At 31.2% G+C, this 22,306-nt stretch overlaps 2 protein-coding genes across 2 annotated transcripts; both read right to left on the bottom strand.

Moving 5' to 3' along the window:
• Nucleotides 1-2,989: 2,989 nt before the first annotated feature.
• On the bottom strand, nucleotides 2,990-4,670 carry LOC107421370 (gibberellin 20 oxidase 1-D). The gene is made up of 3 exons (XM_016030599.3): nucleotides 4,138-4,670; nucleotides 3,474-3,795; nucleotides 2,990-3,268 (listed from the first exon to the last, which is right to left on the bottom strand). Exons 1-3 carry the CDS (start codon nucleotides 4,668-4,670, stop codon nucleotides 2,990-2,992), a joined length of 1,134 nt encoding a protein of 377 aa, XP_015886085.3.
• A 16,573-nt stretch (nucleotides 4,671-21,243) lies between these two features.
• On the bottom strand, nucleotides 21,244-22,125 carry LOC132803786 (uncharacterized). The gene has a single exon (XM_060817313.1). It carries the CDS (start codon nucleotides 22,123-22,125, stop codon nucleotides 21,244-21,246), a length of 882 nt encoding a protein of 293 aa, XP_060673296.1.
• Between the last annotated feature and the right edge of the window lie 181 nt (nucleotides 22,126-22,306).

Here is a 22,306-nt window from a genome sequence, read left to right as displayed (position 1 = left end):
ATCCGTTAGAGAAACTGATAAGTTAAGAGAATAAATAATTAATTGATTGACAGAAATTATTATCGATTAATTATTGATATTTTACAAAGGAAAAATACAATTAATATATACATTATTAGTTTTGGAGTTCACATCTGGGCTTTTAGTGGAGTAGCACCGGATAAGATCACGTTCCTAGACTTGCTTCTAAGCAAGTGGGAGGTTGTTGGATTTATGCTCCAGAAGCAATCAAACTGTTGATCAAGAGCCTTAATTAATAATGGGCCGTAAGATCCCCAAACTAGCACATTAAATGACAAAACCCATTTAATTGATTATTAAGATACAAAAAAGAGCCCATTAATTGGGCCAAGGTGTTATGAAACCCTAGGAGGATTAGGATTAGCAGTGTATAAATACATTGTTTACTAGCCTCCAAAAAATAGTTTTTTACATATTATTTTCTAGAGATTGAGAATCTTAGTAGAGAATTAAAAACATCTTGAGAGAAAAACAAAAACTGTGAGTTTCAGAGTGTTTTTCAGATTAACTTTCTTGTTTCTTTTATGATCAGATGTGCTCACATACAAATCTATCACTAGAGAATAGTTTAGAAGGTCCTGCGCATAAAGGTTAGTAAAATAATAGATAATGACGTTATTTATCACATACTTTATGTAGTCTCGATCAGGCTTCTTCTGTGTATATGATATCAGCATGCTTATCCTTCTACATAAAAAAGGAGAGCTTGATTGTGTACATTATTTTCTCAAAGCTTATGAAAGCTCATTTTCAACACCCCAAAACAATCCAATCTCTTTGGGAGCTGAAGAGAAACCCAACTTTTCATAATTCCATCGGCAATATTGAACAGACCAGCTTCAGCCATTTGTTGTTTGATGGTTATATGTGAATGAAAAAGCTCAAACTTGAAGTGCTAAAAATAAGGTTATTGTACTGTACATATGAGAATGATATTGGAAAAAAAAAAATCCTCCAAAATTAATACAAATAAGAAGACCTTTTAGCTCTGAAAGGTATTCAATATATATTTGTTTCTTCATTAGACACGAAAGCACTGTGTATGCAAATCAAATGGAGTAAGTTTTGGCAAAGGCAGTATTGGTATAAACATTCAAGAAAATAATACTACTAAACAGCAAAACTTGTGAAATAATTCAATCCTTTTATTATTTCTGCTATTTAACTCTCTGTAGGTACATATTAGAAAATGAAGAGGGATTAAATAGAGAGGAGATTTGGAAACCCATCAGTCACTTCACAAAAAATTATGAGAATCCACCTGTACCTGTTCAACCATAGATATAGGTTAGAAAGGCATACTAATCGAGTCAATTCCACATAATGAATAATACTAATTAGTAATTGCTGTATGCCACTAAGAAATATCAATGCCCAGAAATTTTATCCTCAGCGATGAGAAACATTTTAGCATATTGAAAAAACAAGGAAAAAAAATGTAATACTTTGTTAATCAAGTATAATTTTTTCATTTATTGTATGCATTTAAATATTTTTGTAATAATTTTTTTATTTTCTTTATATAAAAAATGTTATAATTAAGTTTAACGTGATTACGGATTATATGATAATTTAATAAATAGGTTTGAATTTTAATATTTCAATACAAAAGCTAAACAGATCTTATTTGGATGGAAAAATTTTAGCAGGAATAAGACATGACAGGAATAGATACAATATGATACATCCCCAAGTCTACTCAAAGTTTGACCACCATTTATCAAAGTATCAATTTTGATCAAAATAAATAAATTAAAATTTGAGGACTGAAGGTGCAATTTCTTTCAAAAAGAAAGTTGTAAAGTACAGTTAACTCCATTTTATTTAACTTTTTGTTTTTAATTGTAAGGTTCATGTAAATTTTGGTAATTTATGTCAATTAGTCAGGTTTATATAAGGTATTTAATATAACGGCTAACATAAAGTCTTCATATTTTAGCTTTTAAATTGCAGTAATGGTTGAGATTTAAAATTATATTCATTAAGCACAAGTTCCTAAGAGGGCTTACTTTCCTAAATAAGGTTTTTATATATTATTAATTCCATATTTGACCACTTTTTTGAATTTTAAATTCTAACATTTGATGTAATACTTAATCATTAAGGATGAATTTTAATTTAATAAAATAAGATTTATTTTACTTAAAACTAACTATTATGTCAATATATATATTTATATGTTATTACTATAAAGGAAATTTTACGGTACGGATTTCAGTATTGACGAAAGTTTTTACAGAAATCGTCATCAATATTTGTCTCTATGTGATAATATGGACAATAATTTTTTCAAAAACTGTCACTAATACTAAGATTCATATGATAAAAATATACGAACGTCTATATCATAGACGGATTCATTATTATAATGAAATATATTTATATTTATATATATATATATATATATATATGTATGCTATTACTATAATGAAATTACCCTATTATCTGAATTTTTCCATATTTTTTTCACGAGGCTCCAAATTCTTTATTTTTTCTAAAAAACTAAAAACTAACTAAAAAATATATTAATGTCATTTTAGTATCTCTGGAATATAAAAGAAAAAAAATCCAACTGATTTAACACTTGGCTATCATTACCCTGGTAAACATAATAAATACCAATTTATAGAAGTCAACAAGCAGATTTGCATGGTCAACAAAAAGCATATAGTAATTAATTAGTAGATTAAAATAACCAACACTAAAACTGACTTATCTTTCAAAAAAAAAAAAAAAAAAAGGTAGATTAAAAAGAAACAATCCAGCTCTTTTACGCCTCTATATTCCTCCAAATTGCTTATTTTCATTTACACGGTTCTCTCCAATAATAACATAATAACAATGGCATAAACATCACAGGAACATCCCTCTCTTTCTGGTGTATATGATATTTTAATTCAATAAAACCAAAAAAAAAGAGAGAAAGTACTAATACTACTACTGACAATAATAATAATAATAACAATTTTTATAGAACCGATTTCATTTGATCCTGTCTATTAATCCAGTCGCTGAAAGCTATCAAGGTTGTCATGTCTGCCCGGTAATGCTTTTGGGTAAATTCAAGCAATGTAGGCCATGTAAAATCCGGATACAATCTTGGATTTGGGGAATTGACCAAACTTCTGGGAGGGATTACAACCTTCTCCTTGTTTGGACACAGAAAGAAAGCAAGAGATTTTCTCACACTGGTGCTGTTTACCACTGCTCTATGCAAGCAACTCTTGAATATTCCATTTGAAAGAGCCTGAAAAAAATCAATACCAAACTTTCATTACTTTCATGTTTCAACAACCTTACCAAATTAAGTAATTTTATTTTGGGTCAAAGTGGTAATTGGAGATATATATGAATTTTTTGTCTGGACTGAACAAAGAGAATATGTGGATAAAATTATCCAATGAAATAAACATTCCTCGAAAGGTTAATGATCATGAGTACAATGCGCTTACCATGAATGTATCACCAATGTTGACAACAAAAGCATTATGTAGAGGAATTATGGAGTGCCATTTATCGTCTACAAGTACTTGAAGGCCGCCAACTTGATCCTGGTGAAGGATTGTTAAGGAAGTTGGATCGCAATGAGGCCCTGTACCCAGTGTTTCATCCGGTTTTTGACATTTTGGATAGTAATTCAATCGCATTATGGAATCGTTGTTCTCGTAGAATTCTCTGAAGTACTCTTTTCCAACACCAAGGCTCACTCCAAATAGCTCCATGATTTGAAGAGCGAGCGTGTTCATGGCTTCACAATACTCCTGGTACACCTTCCTGAGAAAAACATTAATTCAACCATGTTATATTACAAATTTTGTTCGACTAGGCTTTGTCGTCCAGATTATACTAGGACTCAGTATCGTATTATTCATGATAAGATGCTGACACACTGTAATGATTTCTTGGTGTATATTATATACAAATATATACTATGATTTGTTATTGGGCAATGTTAGACTTCTGATTACATATAATCCATTGGATGTATATTTCATCTGGATTACATATAATCAGACAAATTTGGCACATAATCAGCTCAACATCATCCCATAGAATAGATTCATATATATATATATATATATATTTGCAGATAGAGCAAAATGATGTGTCACTTACCCAAATGGTCTGAAATCTTCACCCAATACATTGACAATATAATCCTCAACAATGTTTGAGGACTGCTCATCAGGGCAGTATCGGAGAGAAAGTGTTTCTTTCCATGGAAGTTTGGAGGTGAACCTCCCAGTGAAGCTACTAGCATATCCACAATGCTCACCAATCTTCCTCTGAGCTTTTTGCTTCTCTGAAAGTGCCATACCGAAGAACAAGTCCATGTACTTGTGAGCTTCCTCAATAAGCTGGGGATCGACTCCATGGTTGACAACATGAAAGAAACCATGTTTCCTGCATGCCTCATTGACCAACCAAGATGCATTTGAGATTGCCAGGCTGTCTCCACTGAGAAAGCCTTTCAAGTCAATTGGTGGTACTTCAAGTTCTGGTGCATCGGAGCCTGGCTTTTCGTGGTCCGGCCAAATGAACTGCGATGGAATGTTAGATTCGTGTTGAAGAACCGATGAGTCGAAAACCAAACCCTTGTCTTCCTTTTCATTCGATGGCTTCAGAGGCTGGACTGGATTGCTTACCATTTTATTTATTATTTATTATTTATTATTTATTTATTTTGTGTTTTGGAAGAGTAAAGCGTTTGATATTATATATATCCTTGGTAGATAGGGAGAGACAACAGTATGTTTGGAGAGGAGGAAAAAAAGGAAGAAAATTGGTTATTGAGGTTGGAAGTTAGAAAGAACACTCCAATAATTAATGAAGAAGTTGAGATATGGATGACAAAAAACGCCAAGAGGTTTAATTGGGGAGTTTGGTAAAACAAATATTATTGGCTTTTGGCTGCAGCATTATCTTATACGACTCAAGGAACAAGAATCTAAGACTTTGTTGCATACAATTTTGTTATGCGAATGTCTGTGAAGTGTGAACTTGCAGCCGATATAATATCGTCAATAAATGCATTTTGTTTATAACTTAACCCGTATAAACTGAGTTTTTTTTTCTTTTTTTTTTTTTTTAAATAAACTAAGTATGTTAGAGAGAATTTGGTTATGCGTAATGCAAAGCCATACTAATAATATAAATTTTTGGTTATATATACTATGTATAATATAACTGCTTTGTTTTATTCTAATTTGAAATTAAACTATATAACTTTAGTTTCTTCTTTGTAGCTAGGTTTGATCATATTAAGTTAGATAAAAAAGGGATGAGAATCCGCCTGTACCCATACAACCGACAACCACTAGCGTGTTGATTATATACAATTGAAGACCGGACCAATCATTAGGGCATAAACTAAGAGATTTAAGGACAACCTTGCTGGTTTCATAAAAGGAGTTATCAATTCTCAAAAGGGCTTGTCAATACCCGAAAATTCAAAATCTGTTTTAAGCATCTAAGTGGTGGAGGTCGATATGGATCCGGATAGATGTTTTAATACATTTGTGGACCCCGGAAAGTAAGAAATGGGTTTAACACTTCATGAACTCAATTGATATCACCAAAAAGCCATGAAATCATATCAAGACAGAAGCAAAGCTTTGTAAAAGAGGCTTGTGCATATAAACTTTCCATTTGGCCGAAAATGCACCTTTTTGTTGCTGGTTTTGTTGTAGTTTGATGATTAAGCATTTTCTCTTTATTCCAATCAAGGGGCAACATATGAGAATCATCATTAATCCTATTTGGCATCCTACATGACATATGGAAGCTGATTTGGAGCCTAAACTAACTGGAGATTGGATAAAAATAGCTTAGTTATCAACTAGTCAACTAGTTTCCTAATTTGAATTTGACTTTTTATTTTAGGAAACTATCTTTTATTTTTAGGTTTTGTTTGTTTATTTGCTGGATAAATCAACTCAAGAAAGTTAGAATTTTATTATTTTGATTGTAAATTAATTAATTCCTAATTCAAAATAAAGGAATAAATTAATATAAATTAGTCAAGGAAAGGAAGGTGAAATTCGGCCAAGCATAGTTTCTTATTTTCTATGGCCGGTTTTGACATAATTATTTAGGGTTTTATTTTGTGTTTTCAAATCTATTTAAAGGCTTATTTTTTCAATAAAATCAATACATTAATCATATAGAAAAATACTTATGAGAAATAATTCTCTTTGAACACCTAAAATACTTAATAGAAATTAAATGTTTTAGTTTGACTTATCAATAGAACATCCATCACCTATTGTGGCGTCTTCACCATAAACCAAGATTTCTAATTACAAGTTGATTAGGGTTAAGGTGACCATTAGAACCTAAACTTAATTGTGATCTGGGCTAACATAATATGGGTTTAGGAGCAAGTTGACTTAGGTCCGTATCAACGAAAGAAAAATAAATTATCATAGAACACAATTAATGTTGTCACCTAATACACAAGATATAATGGCACTCATACTTAGTCAGAAGCTCGAATTTACTTAAATATATATATATATATTATTCAACATAGTTGTAAATGTTGGAATCATGTATACAACAGAAGCCTGATTAAGATTGAATAAAACATGTGATAAACTAGTTATATTATCTATTAAATTTTATTAACCTTTTACGTAGGACCTTCCAAGCTATTCTAGTTCCAACAAATTTGTGTGTGGGCACAGTAATTACTAGAAACAAGAAGACTCAGGTTTTATTTTCTGTTTTTGGTTTGCCATTGAGGTTTTCAGTATCTGAAAACTAAAACTACAGAAACTCTCTCTGTGGAGGCTCTTTAAAAAGCAGTCTATTTATATACTCTGAACCTTAACAGCTAAGGGTTTCCTAATTGCCTTGGGCCCAACAGATGGGCCATACTTGTCTCTAAACAATTAGCTAATGGGATCTATCACTTTGTTGGCTAACTTGGTGATTCAACGACCCATTATTAATTAAGGTTCTTGATTAATGGATTAATTTGGTCCAAGAGTATAAATCCAACAATCTCTCACTTGCTCTGAGCAAGTTCTGGGACACCAATCTAATCTAGTGCTACTGCACTAAAAGCCCAGATTTGAACTCCAAGATTAATAATGTTTATATTAAATGTATTTTTCCGATGTAAAATATCAATAGTTAATTGATAATAATTTTTGTCAATCAATTAATTATTTATTCTCTTGACTTATCAGTTCTCTAACGGATTTAATGCACTGGCCATTGACTTTCAATATCCGAGTATCGAAACATGTCAAGAGGATGTTTCATACAAATTTCATTTTGTATATTTCGTAAATACTTAGTAATCAAAATACCATAATTCCTAAATCATCAAGATATTGACCGTTCAAAATAGACCTTACTTATTAATAACTCAAAGAACCATAGTCACTTAATTACCTATTTATAACATACTCAAGATTAAGAAAAATAACATATCCAATATTGCCTGAGATTGAATTCCTTTCACCGAAATTTATCCTTAATTAAATCTCTTCCAATCCTCTTAGAATGAATACAACACAATTCATTCTAATATTCTATAATAACCAAGACAAATTATTTTATAGAATATTACAATCTAAACAAAGCGCCCAACTATATTTACTAACTGTGAGATAATTCATTAATTATGAAAACCTATGATCATTTCTTCTATGGACATATCCATATGATCATATACTATATAATTAATCTAGACCTTATACGTAAAACAAAGCGTGCATAAGAATTTAAGAAATGCATACCATTATATCATAAAATGAAATTAGAATTAGTATTGCTCTTAGAGTATAAATGTAATCAACTCCCATTTACTCTAAAGTAAGCATGAGATCCTTTTAAGACTCATACAGTTTACATGCGTCTTAAACACACATTCAGGAAGAGTCTTAGTAAAAGGGTCTGCTAAGTTCTTCTTAAATGCTAGTTTAGTAACCACTGTATCTCCTTTATCAATGAAATTACAGATCAAGTGGTACTAATATGTGTCTTTGCTTTCTATGAGACCTGGGTTCTTTGGATTGTGCTACGGCTCCACTGTTATCACAGTAAAGGGTAATGGTCCAATCTGCACTTGATACCATATGAATATCCAAAATGAATTTCTTAAGCCATATAGCTTCCTTTGCAGCTTCAAATGCAACCACATATTCAGCTTCAGTTGTGGAGTCAGCAACACAAGTCTGTTTAACACTCCTCTGACAAATGGCTCCTCCATTTAGGATAAACATATTCATTGATGAGTTTTTGGTGGGTGTTTCTCTTTATGCTAGGTGCCTAAAGATTGATAAACATATTCATTGATGGGTTTTTGGTGGGTGTTGCTCTTTATGCTAGGTGCCTAAAGACTGATACACATTTCTATTTCCAATTCAATTATCCTAATAAGGTAATAATTATAACTCGTACCAATCATCGGTGGTATTATGTATGCTCGATACGGCTCTTTGAAAATCACAATCCATATAACCAAGGGTTTCAAGACTTCCACTGGAATACACCAACATATAACCTTTGTTCTCTTTAAATACTTGAGTATATGCTTCATTGCAGTCTAATGTTCTACTCTGGGATCTAATTGGTACCACTTATGACTCCCACTGCGTAGCAGATATCTAGCCTGATATATAACATCACACACATAAAACTACAAACAACCGAAGCATAAGGTTTCTTACTCATGAGCTCTTTCTCTTCGGGAGTTTTTGGTGATTACTCCTAAGAAAGAATTTCATGTTTGAAGGGTAGAAGTCCCCTTTTAGAATTTTCCATGCCGAACCTGATCACTATTTTGTCAATGTAGGAAGAAATCCCCTTTTGGAATTTTCCATGCCGAACTTGATCACTATTTTCTTAATGTAGGAAGCTTGGAATAGAGCTAACAACGTATTTTTCTGGTCGCGTAAAAGTTTAATTCCTAGAATATAGTTAGCTTCATCCAAGTCTTTCATCTCAAACTGCTTTTTCATGTAACCCTTTACATCTAACAACACTTTCACACTGTTTCCAATTAACAGAATGTCATCTATGTAAAGAACCAGAGAGACTACTACTATACCTTGAATCTTTTTATACATACATGGTCCATCAGGAATTCTCAAAACCGTATAATTTGATATTTTGATCAAACCTGATGTTTCATGACCTGAATACTTGCTTAAATCTATAAATAGACCTATGCAACTTGTAAACCATGTGTTCTTGACCTTTTGCTATGAACTCATTCAATGACTGCATATAGATGTCCTCTTCTAGCTCCCCATTTAGAAAAGCTGTTTTGATATCCATTTGACAAATCTAAAATCGAGAGTTGCTGCTACAGCTAACAGAATCTGGACAAATTTAAACATGGCTACTGGTGAAAAAGTTTCATTATAATCTATGTCCTCTTTCTGGGTATAACATCTTGGCCACCAATCTAGCTTTGGAGGTTTCAACCTTCCCATCTGGTCCTCTCTTTCTCTTATAGATCCATTTGCATCCAATAGGTTTTACCCCTCTAAGAGTTTCTACAAGAAATCATACTAAGTTTGAACCCATAGATTCCATCTCACGATCCATTGCCTTTTCCCACTCTTACACATCAACATCCTCCAATGCATTTTCGTATATGGTAGAGTCTTCATCAAAATTATTCAAAATGACTTGATAAGTCTCTCCTAACAAGGCATACCTTATAGGTTGTTGTACATGTATATGAGGATCCAAGTTTTATGGTTCATTCTTCCACTACAAGTTTGCTACATTGGTTGTTGTACATGTACATGAGGATCCAAGTTTTATGTTTCAGGTGGATCACCAATCTCTTCATTATGTTCCTATTCTTGAACTTCTTGAATTTGGTCATGAGCTGTTTCCTATGTTTGTCCACATTCGGGTATATTTTCTACATTTTCTCCTATTTGAACACCAACAGGAAACAGGGGAAGAAAATTAAGGGTCTGTTTGGTCAATTGGTTTTAAAATAATTTTCTATTCTGCAAAATAGAAAACTGTTTTCAAACTAAATATAAACCCACTTGGCTATCAAAAATAGTTTTAGAAAACAAATTTAAAAAAAAATTAAATATAGAAAACATTAAAATGATGTTTTCTATTTTTTTTTTATAGTTTAAAAACTATTTTCGAACACCATTAACCAAACACCCATTGTTTTAATGAAACATATAAAAATAGTTTTCTATTTTTTATTTTCAAAATAATGTTTAGAAACCTAAAAATAGAAAACATAGTCAAACAGGGTCTAGAGTTTTTGGTGGATCTTGAACTGAGTCAAGCTCTTCAAGAACCATATTACTCTTAGGTTTAAAATTGATCATATAATTCTCTGCTAAGAAAGTGGCATGAGTACTCACTATCACCTTCTTTTCCTTTGGATTATAAAATATTCCACCTCTCATTCCCTTAGGATTTCTGTACGAGATTCCAACTTTTGTTGTTTCTCTACCAAGATGTGTGCTAGAGCACCCTAAATTCTAATATGGTTCAAGCTGGGCTTGTGCCCTTTCCGTAACCAAGTTTAGTATATATACAATTGTTTCTAAGGAATATTCTCCAAAACAATTCAGGTAATGATGAATAACTAAGCATCGACCTCACCATATCTAAAAGGGTTCTATTTCTCCTTTCAGAAACTCCATTTTGCTGGGGTATTCTAAAAGATAATAATTGAGAAACTATCCCCTCTTCAGCCAAATAAGACTTGAACTCTCCAAAAAAGTATTCACCACCTTGGTCAGATTGAAACTGCTTGATATCACCACTCAATTGCTTTTCTACCTCAGCCTTATACTATTGAAATTTATTAAAAGCTTTAGACTTATGGCACATTAGGTAAACATAACCATATCTTATATAGTCATCAGTAAATGTGGTGAAATACTCATATTCGCCTTTGGCTTGAATGCTTATTGGTCCACATACATCAATATGTACCAATTCCAATGGTATAGTGGCACGATTTCCTTTGATCTTGAAGGGCCTCTTTGTCATTTTACCTTCTAAACATGATTCACATACTAGTATAAGTTCAAAAATCAAGGAATTTAAAATTTCACTTTTAACCAAACCATGAATTCTGCTAGAATTAATATGACCCAATCGCAAATGCCACAGATAGGTTTTATTTGAAACTTTCTTTTTCTTAGATAAGGAAAGTTGCTCATCATTGGTATTTTCAATAACATTAATACTATAAGACAAAGGAGTTAAAAAAATATAGATCATTCATTAACAATCCAAAACAAATAAAAGTATTTTTACTCTTTATTGAAATTGAGAAATTAAACTGCATTGTTAAATCATGTTCAACTAAACAACTACAGAAACCAAATTCACTAGTCCTATTGCCATTACAAAGACATATTCTCCATTTTCCAACTTCAAACTTCTTTGTCCTTTACTGAGTAGACTGCTATGTTTGAACCACTGCAAAGAGTAACAAATATGGCTAGTGGCTTCTGAATCAATAATTCATTTATCATTGTAATTCTCACTCAATAAGACTTCACAACATTTAGACTAACAATACCTGATTTAGGGTAATCCTTCTTCCAGTGACCTTTCTGTTAGCATTTGAAGCACTTACCGTTCAGTTTCTTAATTGCACTTGGTTTGATAGTTGGACTTGTTCCCTTCTGCTTTTTGTTCTTCTTTTCATCCTTAGGTTTTCCTTTAGGTTTTGAGGAACTTTCAGCATGATAAGCACTTCTCTGCTTCACGAAAAAGTTTTCAGTACTCTCAAGCTTGTGCATTAGTTCAACAGGAGTAAGCTTCAATTTGTTCATATTATAGTTCATTTTGAACTAACTAAAACTATCCGGTAGAGATTCTAAGACCATATCAATCTTCATCTCTTATTCCAACTTAGCCCCCATTACTTCCGTAGTACTGATGTGCCTCATCATCTTTAGACAATGGTCCTGCACATTTCCTCCAGTCATACAAGTGTTCATTAGTGCCCGTATGGCTGCTTGTCTAGCAGTACTGCTGCTTTTAGCAAACATTTCGTCTAGAGTCTAAACTATTTCTGATACATATTCTAGATCATCAATTTGCTTTTGCAAATGTTCTGCAGCACTAGTAAGAATATAACAGCGAGCTATTGTATTTGCCCGTTGCCAATCTGTAAATTGCTTCTTAGTTTCCTCTTAAGCATTAGCAGTAGGCTCTTTGGGTTTTGGAGTTGTTGTAATAAATTTTATTCTCTCAAAGTCAAGGACAATGTAAAGATTGGTTTTCCATATGTCGTAGTTATTTCCATCCAATAGCTTTTGACTCAAAATTGGAGCTAGAGAATTCAAGGATGCCATTTTTTGAAATTTAAAATGCATAAATATTAATACGTAATCAACAAAACAAACATACAAATATATAGATCCCTTAAACTTATTATTAACAATAATTTAGTGATATGCAAAGTGTCCTACCAAGTCAGCTCCTAGAAAATGTGAGATGGGTCCAAAACTCCTTAAAAATTTACCTTCTTATATAGAGTTTTTTCAGATAACACAAACACACACCATTCAAAATTGATTTTAGCAAAATCTACCATTTTAAACATAATATATATAGTGTCCTACCAAGTCAGCTTCCAGAAAAGGTGTGGTGGGTCTCAAATTCTTTAAAAACCTACCTCCTTAGATAGAATCTTCTTAGATAACACTAACATATACTGTTCAAAATTGATTTTAGAAAAATCAACCATTGTTCCAATATTTTTTGGGCTTTTTATAATATTGAGGGAGCCTTGTTGGGAGGATTATTAATATTATCAAACTTGCATGTATTAATCATTAATTTAATTTCAAAATTATCTTTAATATCAAAGCATTGTTAATGTTAGGCTGTACAACTTTATTAAAGTTTTGAAATTATTTTAGATCCAATCCAATAAAATCCTATCATGCTTATTCATTAGGACATCATGTAACCATTTTATTATTGGACCCGTAATGGAGCCCACAAGTATTAAATTAATTGAATTAATTTTAACCTTCACCCATTCAATATTTTACATTAATTAATTAGAGTTTTCCATAATAATATTATCTAGATAAAACAAATATTATTATGTACATGTATATATCAAATAATGTAATTATATGACACCACCTATTCTAAACAACATGCATATATCACATGTTATATCCATATAATGTAAACAATTATAAATATAGAATAATTAATAAGCCCTAATCCATGGTTTCCTAAAAAAAAAAATTACAAGCCCAATAGGGGTAGGGTCAAGAAGCCTAACTTGATATCTGGCCCTACTTCTTCTTTTCTTCAGCTCTTACAAATCTATGGAGTGTGGGTCAAGTTAGAATTGGTTTCTAGGATTTTTAGCCCAAAAAACACAAAACTCTAACATGTCCCTTATTGAACCTTAGCACCAAAACCGCTGCCAGCTGCACACAAAACTCAAATCATCACAAAATTTTACAGGGAGGTAAATCACAACAAGAAGAACCAATGACCAACAATGGTCCAATCCCGAAGCCACATGTGCCCCCAAGCATTGTCTGAATTCAGGCGCATGAATCCCACTTGCAGACATTTTGGGTGGTGAGTGTGGGCACGTGCGACAGTCTCCAAAGGCAGTCCTCCTCCCACCGATCCTCCTTTATGTCCTACATTTGCTTCTAGTGTTGGTTTGTCAAAAAGCAGCTTTAATCGCCTTGAAAAATGAACGGCAACATGTATACAATTTTTCTCAAATACTTTTACATATTTTTTCAATAAATCCGAATTTACATATAAAATTCAAATAAAAATTGCAGGAAAAATAAATAAATAAATAAATCAAGAATAAAACCTAATCTTATGATTAGCCTCCTTGTTACATTCCCAAAAAAAAAAAAATACAAGGAAAAATTTACCATGAATTAAGACCAAAAATAAATCATTCATTCATAATACAAAAATTATAAATAACATGAATAATAGAATCGTAGGTGCTATGTATCTAATATACATCACATATACATGAAAAATAAAACAGTAAAAAAAAATGGATTCGATTTATCACACACCGATTCAATCAAAGCTCTGACACCAATTATTGGAATCATGCATACAACGGAAGCCTGATCAAGAATGAATAAAACATGTGATAAACTAGTGTCATTATCCATTAAATTTTACTAACCCTTTGCGTAGGACCTTCCAAGCTATTCTAGTTCCAACAGATATCTATGTGGGCACACCTAATTACTAGAAACAAGAAGGCTCAAAAGTTTTATTTTTTATTTTTGATTTACCACTGACTTTTTGAGTATCTGAAAACTAAAACTGCAGAAACTCTCTCTATGGAGGCTCTTTGTAAAGTAGTATATTTATAGACTCCAAATCCTAGCCTCTCAGGGTTTCCTAATTGCCTTTGTCCCAATAGATGGGCCACACTTGTTTCTAAACAATTAGTTAATGGGCTCTATCACTTTATTAGCTAGCTTGAGGATCCAATGACCTATTATTAATCAAAGCTCCTAATAAATGAATTAACTTGCTCCAAGAGTATAAATCCAACCGTAGATATTTATCTAGTAGTGCTTTAATGGTGTGCACTTTAATAAGAAAAAAGCATAAACCCATTTAGGTACATTGATTTTAAAATTATTAAATGATCTCAATTAATCAGTTTAGTGTTAAGATATCAGAAATATTATCATATTTTCTTATAAACAAATTTGTTATTATATATAAAATCATAGCTTTTAGAAAGATTAGAAAATAGTAGGAACCTTTTATTCATTTAAATTTTAAATTTTGAAATAATAATTTTGTTATTTTTTTTTTTTTATGTATATACCGGTGTTCAATTCATTAATCAATTTTATTTGATTATATATATGAAAAATATTTTTTTTTCACTAATCAATTTTGATTATATGGATTTTTTAGTTAATGGGGAAGAGGTTTAATGCATCGTTCTGGAAGTAATAAAACATATGGATTTCCAGTTGATAGTAAGGGTTGATTGAAATTGACAACGTTTTGGGATTTACGAATCACGGGTTGATAAAGTAAAATTTATTTTTCAAAAGAAAAAAATATAGGATGAAAACTTCGCTTGGATTAAAAATTTTTGTATACGAAAAAAATTAAAAACAATATAGAATAAAGGAAAAAAATTCTTCTTTAAAACTTTAGAAATTTTGAGTTAAAAGAGTCGATTTGAAATATGCAAATTTTTTTTAAGTATATATATATATATATATATAAAGATAAAAGGACTGCAAAAACGACGAAAGATCAGCTGCGTTGGTGCAAAAATTTATTTAACTAACCTACGAGATACCAATTTCCAAAATAGGGTTGAGCTTATCTACAATTGTTGATGCAGTGAGTTTTATTTATCATTTCTATCATGCGTTTATTAATTATAGACATGTAGGGCTTAGTGGTGTTGTCGTTGCATTATGATAGAGTTGTTTTTGTTTTTGGTGATGCATTTTTTACCGTGGAATAATATTAGGGATAAGCTAGAGCTTGTGAAATTAGCTACAAAATGCCGGCCTCCTCATCATCTCAAAGAAGGGGAAATATTAGGCTATTCCTGTTGTAAAGGTGATGTTGAGCTTATCACCAACTTAATAGAGAATGCAATTTCACTAGCAAAAATGATTGTCAATCCTTCTCAGGTATTTTCATGGCTACCACTACTACAATTGTCCAAACCCCATAATTGCATTAGGGGTTAAAACTCATAAATTTATAGAAAGCTCAGTGTATACCAAATCAAAAGTAAAATATTTAATGCTGTGGATTTTTAAAAATAAAGATCTAAATTGCAAAATTCTAAAATTACAATGCACTAAATTTTAATAAATTTATTTTTAAAAAAAAGCTATTTAATAAATAAAAATAAAAATACTCCATAAGAGCAAAGAAATACCCACAAATTTTATGCATGCGTATATTGTAATCATATGGCAAATAAGTTCCGCAATCCAACTAAAATTCAGATAGCTAGACATTTCAGATAAATGCAACTGAAACGAGCCATATATAATATACCGAGTGACTCTTGTAAAGTAAGCGTTTAAAAGTTTCATATTTAGCTAAAAAAGAGGTGTAGCTTAGCATTTATAAGACACAGTATTTCAACGAGGACTGTGTCCACATAGCTGTGGATGTAATGAGGATGAAATTCACCTATTTTTTAAATGCCATATTGCGAGGTTTCTTTTGCTTTGCCTCACCGTGGAGCATATGAGTTGGGATTCCTTTCAGAAATGAAATTTTTTTTTTTTTTTTTTTTGAATGTCTATGTGTGAGCGTAGCTAGTGGAGTACTCCTGCCCATCCATGACGATATCTGATAGTTAAGCAGGATTTCTTTTTATTTGTGGCTTGCGTTCACAATGAGCAAATTGGTAGTGTAGGCTACAATTGTATCTAAAATCTTATAGAGCCTTCGAAATACGTGCTGGGATGAACTTCGTTTGTCACCAACAAGCACTTACATTCTCTTCCAAATTCTTTCACTTTCCTACTTCCTACACTAAAATTAAAACTATAAGAGCTAAATTAAAATATATATATATATATATATATAATATTAAAATCCATGAAAACTCAAAATTAGAGAGAAATGATCTGCTCTTGCTATTTCAAAGTTACAATTTATTGGCTATTTTGCATTAAATATATATATATATATATATAGAGATATAATTTTTACTTTCATGTATTTTTTTAATGAGTTATTTCACATATATTTACTAACTCATCTATCATTTCTAACACCACCAATCAAATAGAAAAGATATTAATCCCATAATTTACAATCTAAAAATTTTAAGTACAACTAAAAAAATCAAATAATTGTAATTGGATTTTTTGAACTTTAGTTTCTCTTACATGTTATGTAAAAATTAAAAGTAATCAGAAAAGTTATGATTTTAAATCCTTAAAAAGTGATTAGAAATGAATTCAAATATTAAACCAACAGTGGAGAATCATTAAACACTTAAAAATTAATAAAGATTAAGAAAAATAAAAACATAAAAAGTTGAAGAATAAAAAAAAAAATCCTATCGAGAAAGAAGTAGAATTCAGATGAGGATATTCTTTAGCAAACCCTCACAAAACGAATTTAATGCAGATAGAGTATCAAGCAGATAATGAAGAATCATTAAGCACTTGATTAAATAAAATAAAAAACAAGAAAAATTAATATATATATATATATATATATATATATAGAAATTTTATGGTGCAGACCACATCAAAATTGATTTTTTTTTTTTAAAAAAAAATGTCAATTTTGCTGTGTATATGTACAGAGTGTACATAGCAAAGTCGACTTTTTTTTTCCAAAAATGTTGATTTTGATGTGATCCACATGCCGATCTGTCCGCATCGTAGAACTATTTTATATATAAATATATATATATATATATATATTTTTTTTTTTTGAAAAAAAAATTTAAAAAGAAAGCAAACAAGTAAAACTTGGAAGGAGATATTTTTGTAAGAACCAACAATTAGAAAATCTGAGAAAATGAAACGGTAGACAAGAGTATCAAAATCGCTAAGCATTCAGAGATAAAGCAAAAAAATCTTAAGAAAATAATAAAAACATAAAAAATAAAAAAGATAAAAAATGAAATTCTTACAAAGGAAGCATGTAGAATTCAGCTGAGGATATTTTCCTCAAAGCCAAACACTAACAAACTGTGAGAACGCAGGAAAACGAACTGGCCAAATACAAAAGAGTCTCTGTCTTAACTACATGTATCGGCAAAGTAGGACCACGTTTGGATTTTCTATTACATCATCAGGCTCCACAAAACAAATAACTAAATAATTAAAATTTTTTAATTGGTTTTAATTGGTTGGGTTGGGCTAGTTATTTTGATCATAAATACTTGTTAATAAATTTACACACATGTTTGATGGGTGTACTTAGTTTTTCTTGTGGGTGTATTTTAGTTGGGGTTGTCCATTAGAATAGCCGACCATATTCTCCATATCTACCATCCCTTCAAAAATCCTGTATACATTCTTATTCAATTTTTATTTTTTTTTTATTTTTTTTTTTTTTAGAGTTTTAAAAGAATATAGTTACCATCTGTGTAGCATCTGTTAATTTTTAAAAACTGAGAATGCAGTTAAAATGATATCTTTATGTGGGTTTATAATCAAATGGTCGAATAATGGAAGATTGAAATGTTATGACTACTAAGACAGAGTATAGAATTAATATGTTAGTTGCAAATTTTGCTTAAGCTAGGCTTTTCTACTGATATATCTGGTTTGTACGTAGTTTTTATTTTTGTACGTAAAAATCTACTTGTTTTTTATTTTTGATTTAAAATAACTCGATTAATTAAATGCGTTTCAATTTAAAGGAAGAGCAATGAAAAACCAAAAAAAAATAAAAATAAAATAAAAGAATACAGAGAGTACATGTGGATAAATAAAGTGCATAAAATTACTCAATTAAAACATTAAAAATTGATAAAGAGCTTTTCTCCAATGATTAGAAAGGATATAAGACAAGCCCACATTAACATTAATATATAGTCTAACCAAGCTCAGATTATTAATATTCAATTTTGGCCCCAAAAAAAAAAAAAAAAAAAAGAGGATTATTGGTATTCAATACGTGGGTTGAAATATGGAGTTATATTAAATTGGATTAAACTATTTTAAATTTAATTGAATTAAATTTGATTATATCTAATATAGCTTAATTCGATTGAATCAAATTTATAATAACTTGTTGTCGAAAAAAAAAAAAAAAGGTCCAATCTAATTTACATCACAAGATTTCAAGGGTAATATGAGACACAAAGAACAAGGTAGGTGGCACATAAATTGCTTAATTTCCAGGCCATAAATGTTAGAGATCACAAATAGTTGTTTACATGATTACCAAATCGTACTTAGTTCTAATTTCCAAAAAAAATCGTACTTAGTTATGGTGTTAAAGAGTCAACTTTGAAGATGGGAATTATTGCATATCTTATACTGCTTCACAAACAAAAGAAACCAAAAACCCAAAATTCCCACATGCCACCCATGCGCCTCTAATGGATAAGCATCTTTTGGCCAGAATTTATGGTCACAAAAAAATTATTTAATATATATTAATCTTTTAACAATAATTTTACCAAAAAAATAAAAAAGTTTTGCGAGAAATACATACACTATATATGTAGTTGCCCATACTATAATTTTAAATATATATGTATATGGTCATACTCATGCAACATGCATTTACATATGAATATATTCCATATTCAATATTAAAGTCTAATTTAGACAGATAATTCTCCATGAATATTCTAGCTCAATGCCTAAGAAATTATAGCCCGAGTCTTTTTCTAAGCGACAACATAAACATGCAAGTTTTTTTTTAAATTATTTTCTTTTGAAAAAAGATTATTTAAGCTTTTTAAAAAATAAATTATGACTTTCTGTGATGCGTTGCATATATACATAGCTATGAATAAATGTATGTCATTATTAATAGTTATGGGTTCGGATTAGTAAAAAAAGTCGACTTGCTTAATGGGGATGTGTGCTTATTATAAGTTATAGTCAAATGCAAGACCAAATGTAAAGAGGAAGAGTAGGAGATGTGATGCTTTCGATTCACTTTTTATATGTTGACCAGAGCTTGCATGTAAAAGAATAAAAAAGTGACCTCGTGGATATTGATTATTGTGTAATTTACTTCTATGAAATTAATTTATAATTATACAATTAATTGAGGAGGGTTGGTTAACAAATTAAACATATACAAAAAGACGATTCGTGATATGGGTCTACAATTTTTTATTTGTTTATTTATTTTTCCATTAGAAACATTCTTCTACAAGGTTAGGTGGCAAATCCACTGTCTCAATGTTTAAATTTGTAAACAAGACAATTATATATATATATATATATATATTAATCCGATTTATAGGAGGATATCTTCAATTTTATATTTTAAAAATAAATAAACTTAATCATCTAAAACCTTTGAATTATATATCACATATATAGTTTCATCATTTCAGATGTGTAATTGAAGGCAGACGGAAGAATAGAATCTACTAATTGTCAAAAAGAAAATGCTAGCCAAAAAGATGTTTTCAGGAACATAAAAATTATGTTTTCCATCGAAAAGTCAATTTTCACAGGAATTATTATTTTATATTATTTTTGGACGAGAGTGAAGATCATGTGGGTTTGTAGGTGTGAAGAGAGTCATGTTTAGTACATCTTTGTCGAACATGAATCATATAGATGCCCAAAGAGCCATATATATATATATATATATAGGTGTTGTTTGGGAACCAGAGAAATCATAAAAATGGAGCACTCTTCAGCATCATCATCAGCTAGAGAGACAACAAACGCTTTCGTTCCTTCCAATCCATGCAGTTTCCTTGAAGAGGCTCTTAAGCCTTTCTTAAGATGCTTAGGTTTTGAGACTCAAACAGCAAAAACTGCAGCCAATACAGAAGAAACTTCTTCATCAACCACAGAAATCCCTGTAACTCTCTCTCTCTCTCTCTCTCTCTCTCTCTCTCTCTTTCTTGTCTCATTTGAGCTGAAAACATTAACCACTTAAATTAACATACATAAGCTTTTTGATTATTCTTCAACAGAATGTGACCATAACTTCAAGGGGTGCTCCTTCAAGGTCAGATATAAGCCAAGGAGATGGTGGTGCTGGGATTAATAACTTATGATTACTTTTCTCTTAAAAGCCAATATCTACAATATATGGGATATTGGGAACCAAATTGATCTCTTTTTGGTTCAATTACCTATGTTCGTTTTTCTTTTTCTTTTTTCTTTTTCTTTTTTTTTTTTTTTCCTCTTTTTAATTGTGTTTGGAAAGGGCTATCTTCTGAGTAGTAAATAATTGTTTTTGGTGGAACGGTGTATTATTGTCAAATATATATATATATATATATATATATACATATTCAAATTTGCAGCTGTTTTCAGTAATTAAAAGTCAAATTTCGTTTGCGTTATACTTGGTGATAAGAGATTCATGAATTTCCTTGTTGTTTCTGGTTGATTTTGGTATCGACGAGAAGTGGCTCTTCGATAAATGTAGTATATTATCTTGGTATTCAAAATTTGGTAAATAAGGTTAGGTACTCAAAACTAATTGCCCCATTTCATTTGATTTTGTGTTTTAATAGATAATTAAGTTTTTCTTTTTGATATTATCACTATGTACTTAAGTTAAATTTTCTTTTTTAACTTAAGAAGAAGTCTGTTGACCACCTTCTTGAAGCATTACCTCTACAAACTCTCTAGAGATCAAAAAAGGACAAATCTGACCACAAAAGCTATTCAGCAGACCCCATCTGACTGCTAGGTGAGCCATCCTATTGTTGTTTCTTGGGGTCCAAGCAAAGGTTACAGAATTGAAAACAGGACACAGTTGTAATATTTCCTTGATGAAAACGTCTGCAGACCAATGGAAAGAGTGAGACCGCGTATTGTTGAGAGCTTGAACTATGCTTTGGGCATCACTTTCGCACATAACGTCCTGGAAGCCTTCGTTAACAGCCATGGACAAAGCCTTACAGATTGCAGCAGCTTCTGCTGCTTCTGCAACATCTATCCTCTCTTTCCAAACTTCAACTTTGAGGACTTGGCCAACATGGTTCCTCACTACAATACCGAGACTAGCAAAATCCTTCCCTATCGACGCGTCCGAGTTAATTTTTATTGTCCCATAAGGGGGAGGGGACCATGTGGTTGCTTGATTTCCAGTGGGGGCTAACTGGTTTGCTGGGGTAGTCCTGCTCATCCAGAACTCATCAAATCTTCTATTAATGACCCTGACTTCATCTTCTAGAGGACTTCTTTTACCTTCACAAACGAGCTTATTCCTGATTTTCCAGATAGACTCCAATATAATCACCGCATACAGAACAAAACTATCACCATCGTTGTGGGAGATTGGTAAGCTGCCTACCGGGTCTGCAATCCTATCGAGATAAGCTTCGAGGCTAGGCAGTTGAACGTTTTCCCACTTAATGCCCCAGGGAGAGGCTAACCAGAGTGCCCTTGCGACCGTACACTTAAAGAACAGATGAACTGTTATATTCTCTTCTACGAATTTGAACTGATACATTTGTTTATTATCAAATTTATTCTTACTTTTTTCACAGGTACAATAACAGTACAAACACTATGGGTAAAAGACCAAGTACCCCGTGGCAGTACTCCTGAAAAGAATAATGGAAATTCAACCATGGGTTTTGGATGAAAAAAAGTCTTAAAAAATAAGGGTGAGTTAGAATGGATGAAAATTT

Source organism: Ziziphus jujuba, chromosome 5, assembly GCF_031755915.1.
Source record: "Ziziphus jujuba cultivar Dongzao chromosome 5, ASM3175591v1".
Lineage (NCBI taxonomy): Eukaryota > Viridiplantae > Streptophyta > Magnoliopsida > Rosales > Rhamnaceae > Ziziphus > Ziziphus jujuba.
Note: the sequence above shows the minus strand (reverse complement) of the source record. Positions and strands in the feature narration are given on the sequence as shown.